At 38.5% G+C, this 6,000-nt stretch overlaps 1 protein-coding gene across 5 annotated transcripts in view; it reads left to right on the top strand.

Moving 5' to 3' along the window:
* cdc14ab (cell division cycle 14Ab) overlaps positions 1–6,000 on the top strand; it is a 38,290-nt gene that overhangs the window by 1,405 nt on the left and 30,885 nt on the right. For 3 of the 5 annotated variants that reach the window (XM_043223062.1, XM_043223060.1, XM_043223063.1), the window contains exons 2-5: positions 130–220; positions 634–709; positions 2,810–2,857; positions 5,420–5,512. In XM_043223062.1, the coding sequence (XP_043078997.1) occupies positions 130–220; positions 634–709; positions 2,810–2,857; positions 5,420–5,512 (308 nt within the window). The remainder of the gene's footprint in view (positions 1–129; positions 221–633; positions 710–2,809; positions 2,858–5,419; positions 5,513–6,000) is intronic. The other 2 variants (XM_043223061.1, XM_043223064.1) reach the window with 1 other exon arrangement.

Below are 6,000 nucleotides of genomic sequence, written 5' to 3'. Positions count from 1 at the left end.
TACGGATGATTAAACCCAAGCCAATAATCCGAAGATAAAATCGTATCTCTGAAGAGTATTAATGGTTGTTTTATAACTGTACCTCCTTGTTTAAGCAGCCATGTGTAATTTTTTTTTTCTTTTCTCCAGATCGACTCTATTTTGCAACATTACGGAGTAAGCCTAAAAGCACCGCAAACACGCATTACTTCAGCACGGATGAGGAGTTTGTGTACGAAAAGTGAGTTTTCCCTCCCTCAGTCATCTTTCAGAGCCAAAACCCCCAGCAGGCGGGAATCTGTTCCAAAGCCTGTTACATAACTCTTTAATCGATTGCTTCCTTTAGTAAAAGTCGCAGTTTTATCTCCAGCGCTCCATTATGGACCTGTCAATCATTTGTTTTGAGTTTCATGTAGGAAGATTAGAGAAAAATGGAACTAATGTTCTTGGCGTCACTCTGGCAGATGTTTTGAAAGAAAGCGCTACATGAGGCTGACTTCCGATGATAGGTTATGGTCTTTTTTTTTTAAGACGACTACTCTTATCATAATTGCAAAATACAATGTTCGAAAGACAGCTAGGTTCCATTATGCAAATGTGTTGCTCATATTTGAAATTGCAAGAATGAACACAACGTATGCATCTCTTTTATAGCTTTTATGCCGATTTTGGACCCCTCAATCTCGCTTTGCTGTACAGATACTGCTGTAAACTCAACAAAAAGCTCAAGGTGAGTCAAACACCTGCTCGATTTGTTGCGTTCCTCCTGAGGAATGTGCGGTATGTTGCTACGCCGATGTAAAAAAAAAAAAAAAAAAAAAAAAAAAGCGGAGGAATTTGCACCTACGCCCATTGCTGGATATTCTGGGCTGACGTTTGCATTGTTTGTTATATCGGACGGGAATTTAAACTTAATGATGCAGCGTTGAACTTCAGCTACGGCTGGAAAACATCTTGTTCCTCCCTCACTTTATCAGGCCATCAGTTTGTCTTACGCCACGTCTGTAAGCCAAAACCTTGTGTGCTCATTTGAAATAAAAGCAGCTCTGACCAGAGGCTCAATAGGATACATCACGTGCATCTTTAGCCATGTGTCTCCAGTCTTTTTTTAGTCTTTGACTTACCTGTCTTGACATTTTAATGTGGACCGAGAGAGTCCCCGGGGACCAAAGGATGTTCTTGGCTCAGGGCCTCTCTCTGAAGCTCAGCAGTTCAGGCCTCGAAGAGATTTCTTCTTTAAAGAATATGCTGGGTTCAGTAAATTTGCTCTTGTCCTCCATCTCTGTTTAAGAAAGTACTTTACCATGAGGAAGTTATAATGGAAGTGAAAGGGGTCGATTAAATAAATAAAACACTCAACAATAAAACACGCCCTAAACAATATGAGCATTTTCAATGAGATATTAGTGTGAAAAGATCACTTGCTTAGCCTTTCTGTGCGAAGTTATATCCAGTTTTACAACTTTGTTGCCATGACAGATCCCTAAACCACGAAAACAACCATTTAAATGGTTTTGAATACTCGGTATTAAAAAAATAAAGTACTTTGGTAAAATCATAACTGTTTCCTTTAATCCACAATTCAGTTTGTATGAATACAAACCTTTAACCTGGTGCCTGTTTCATAAAAGCAAGTTTACCAAATAGGCCAGGTTTGTTTCAGTTAGTCCGAACAATTGCTGATTGATTTGGTTCAAAATAAGTCCGTCTTTGAATACGCCTGGCTTATTTGGTAAACTTGATTTATAAAACCGGTCCCTGATAACCTGGTCATTGAGCTGTTTCTGTGTGCAAACGTAAGGTGGACATTAACCTTACTTTAAATATTAAAAATTTCTGCCTCTTAAAACCTCTAAGGATCCAAATGCTTTTCAGGGATAAGCTTCCCTTAATGTAACCTGGGGTTAAGTGCCTTGCACAATGGTGTTGATCACTTTGGGGACTGAACCAGCCACCTACAGATTGCTAGCTTTGCTTAAGTACTAGGCCACAGTTTCACTATTTTAGGCTTCCTTTTCCTTCCCTCACCATTGCCATGACATTTACCAGAATTTCAGCAAGGTACAAGTCACGATCTACTTGGATCTCAATGCTCACAGTCTGTTGAGAAAGTGAGTTGCGTGTTATGTCACCATTCCTGATCTCTTAGGCCTGATCCTTCCTTCTATCAGATGTAACAAATGTTGGGATTAGATGTGACCTTTTTTCTTTCATCCTCCCGGACTTTGGCAGCAGCCACTAGCGTTGGCCTCGGCGCGTGGTTCATGTGTGTCCTAAGGATTTACGGACGGGGATTAGATGTCCGAGTAGTGCTCTGCACACATCAGTCGTGCCGGGGAGGGTTACGGGATCTGTCCCAATCCATCAACTTTCAGATTTTAATTTCATTGCTAACATAGACACTGATTAAAGGGAACAGTTTTATCTCGTTTATGCCCTGCGAAATGACATCTTTTGCTAAGGTTACGCTAACTGCTTTCCGAAACCTAGTGAGCTTGCTGTGAAACTTCATAGGTGACCGATTTAGAACGCTACATAGGCTCAACCCAGTATGCCACACAAAATGAAACTCAACTGATTCCTGTAGTTATTCCTCTTTGGAAATGTAGTTATTGAGATTCATCAGTTTTTCAGGAGCATAAAACGGTTAGCTTGACACGACTCCAACTTTAGTTTCCAATTAACCTAAATTGAGAGGTCAGCAAAGAAGACCAAACCCAAACCACACAAGAAGTTTATAGTGTCCTTGCAGTGATTAATTCCGCTGACATGTGAGATTTTAATAATAATCAACCATTTTATCTTTGTGTTTTGTTCTGTGTTCCTAAAGCTGGCAAGGTGTAGTTCTCTCATGTGTTCATGTTTTGGGATATTAAAGGTAAAGTCCTGTGGTAAAAGCATGTGTTTCCCTGCTAACCGCTTTCACTATGTCCACACCCATCCAACCACATGCGAATGTCCCCGCCTGTTTGTAATTTACAAGTTGTTTCCCTAGAGATGACTTTTTTTTTTTTCTTTTCTTTTCTAACCTCACCGGTTTTGGGCCTGCATGATTGGTTGTAGGCTGGAGGAACCAAACAGCAAGAAGGGAAGCTTGGGTACTATCTGTTTTAGTATCTGTTTGCCATAAGACCAGCTTTCTAGCATTGCTGAGCGGAGCTTGTGCAATCTCATGTTGGTGTTTTTAAAGCACAATCTGATTTTAAAAAAGAAAAAAAACTGCCAATCTTAAGATTGCTGTTGTTTTTAAGCTGATTTTCTTTTACAGAATACTTCCCCCTCACTAGAATAAGCACCTCTTGCATGTAAATGTTGCTGGTTTACATGAAAATTACTTTACGAGTGGTTGTTAACATTTTGCGTATAGATTTGACTGTAAAAAAGGGGAAAAAAAAAGGGGTTCAACCCTGTTACTCTGAATCTGTGAGTAGATGACCTGTAGATGGCTAGAGAAAGGAGAGGGTATTGAGTTTCCAAACTAGTTGACATTCAATATAGTTTTGCTTATCAATTTACCTCGGAAAGATGAACAGGTTCAACCGTATTACTTTGGCTCAATGAGAAAGGATGACTTCTACATAATTAACCTTGCAAACTAGTTTTGGAAATTCAATATTGTTTCGCTTATTGATTCCTTTTGAAAAGGGAAAATAATTCAATTGTGGTACTACAACTTTACAAGAAAACATGACCTCTAGATCATCACTTTTCAAACTAGTTAACATTTAGTATTGCTGTGCTTATTGATTCACTTTATAAGAATAAAATTGTTCAACCCTGTTACTATCACAGTGCTATATTGTTACTATATATTCTATGAGAAAAGACAAGTACACCTTCACTTTCCTAACTGGTTGACATTGGAAAGACACCCTGTTATTATGACTTTCCAAAAAATTAAGACAGCAAATATTTATTTTTAAAAAATGATTAGTGGAAAAAGGCAAAAATATGTATTTGAGATGCTCCGTAAAATAAATAAATAAAATGTTAGCTTAGAGAGCTTTTGGAAAATTCCTTTCTTTAGTTTTGGCTTCTTCGATTGTAGGTGGACAAGTTTGAATCCTCATTTGTTGTGGCGGCGGTTTGTTTCCACTGTTATCCCACCCCAGCCAAATCTTTACTCTGCGGCATGTGGAGCGACACAGGAACAGATGCTATGAAGGCTTTTCAGTTCAGCTCGTCTCTGGCACAGATTATTCTGAAGCTTTTGGCATGTGTCTGTGCATGAGTTGCCTTTTAGCAGCTACATGCTGTCTCACTTGTGCACATATTTCGGCTCACCTGCGGTACTTCCCTGCGCGTTACTGCAGCAGCTGGAGCAGATGCTAGAAAATCTGTCTCCTAATTCCCTCATGTAAATACATTCAACTGAACCTAGTTTGTGTTTGTTAGGTGTGTGAAATTGGTTGATACTGAGATTTTTGATGAGATTCTCATAACCTGTTTCCCAAACATCTAACCAGCCATGTTAACTGTAAATGGGTTTGCAGTGATTTTTACATTAACCAAGATTTTAATTTTTAATCAAGATAAACCAACTGATTGTTGCAGTTCTTTTTTTCTCTTTTGTTTATGGTTTAGCAAAAAGATAGATGCGCCGACTGATAGAAATAATATCTATAACTTTATAGTTGCTTTAAACAGCATTAGTGGAAAACATAATAAATGAGCGATAAATATAGTTTTTCAATTAAAATGACATTACTATTAATATAATTTTTAATGATCAATGCAGTTTTATAAAATTAGTTTGGTTTGTTGAAATGTTTTTTTTTGGCAAAAAAGTTCAGTGATTTTGTATAAACTGCATCATTTATTAATCTACGTTTCAGTCTCTGAAACTGAAATGTAAATCTAAAAGTGTTCAATATTTACATTTACTTTTTTTGGAATACTAAACTTGATGATAAAAAGACTTTTATACAAAATGACCTAAAAATAAAATTGATTAAATTTGGTTTTTGGTTTAAATATTAAATAAAGTTTAGTGGGGAAAGGTTTTTTTTTTTTTTTTTTTTTTTTTTTTTTTAATGCTGTTGATGCTGTTCAGTACTTAAAGTCTGTGTAAAGTCAATATTAAATGCGTTCTGAGTTTGACCACCCAGCCAAATTTGAATGCTAAAAAAAAGCTAAGTAAATAAAATAAGGACCCGCCCACATGATGGATAACTGTTATAACTCCGTCATTTAAGTATTGTATAGTTCACAGTCTAGTTCACATGTTTCAGCAATGCATTTCTAACGTTTTAGGTGGTGTTTATAAACCATTCTCAAAACTGACTTTACACAGACTACTGCTATTTGGGTTTAATTTTCAATAAAAAGGAATAAAAACCTACACTGAGCAGCTCATGCGATTTAAGCTATGCAAAAATGGCTTGCATATTTCAAAAGTGTCCTCTATGTTTGATTGCATTGCATTTGTTTTTCTTTCCAGTCGTTTACACTGACCAGAAAGAGGATTGTGCATTACACCAGCTTCGACCAGCGCAAAAGGGCTAACGCCGCCGTGCTCATCGGTGCTTATGCTGTGAGTATCTCACATCTTTGTGTGCCTCTCTTTTCCTCTTGTCACTGTCATTAATTGCTTTTACCGGTCTCGAGGATTTGCGTCCAGAGCGGAATCTGTCATAGCTCTGCAAATTAGCCACTCAGCTGTTTCCATTAAAACCAACAATCCTCCCACATCGATAGCAAATTCGTTCGTCATACAAAGTCTTCTCGGATGTTTGCCAGTGTCCTCATTCCGGACTCCCCCTCAGAGACGGCGACAGAGCGCTGACTGACTGGTGCGTCCCCCGCGTCGTGGCGACACAATAACTACGTCCTTGAATGGCTCGCGTGCCAGTTTGTCTTGTTCCACTGCATTCATTCATGTACACAGCAGTCCTTGTGAAATGCTATGGCCGAATGAGCCTTGCCAGCTGATTGCGCCATTGGACATCTCCACTCTTCCTGTTCCTGGCTCTCAAGGAAGTACTTCGGTCTGGGCGGATTTATTGCTCGGATGGCACCGTT

This window comes from Puntigrus tetrazona, chromosome 22 (genome assembly GCF_018831695.1).
Source record: "Puntigrus tetrazona isolate hp1 chromosome 22, ASM1883169v1, whole genome shotgun sequence".
Taxonomy (NCBI): domain Eukaryota; kingdom Metazoa; phylum Chordata; class Actinopteri; order Cypriniformes; family Cyprinidae; genus Puntigrus; species Puntigrus tetrazona.
The sequence above is the reverse complement of the archived record's forward strand: the minus strand, read 5'-3'. Positions and strand labels throughout refer to the sequence as shown.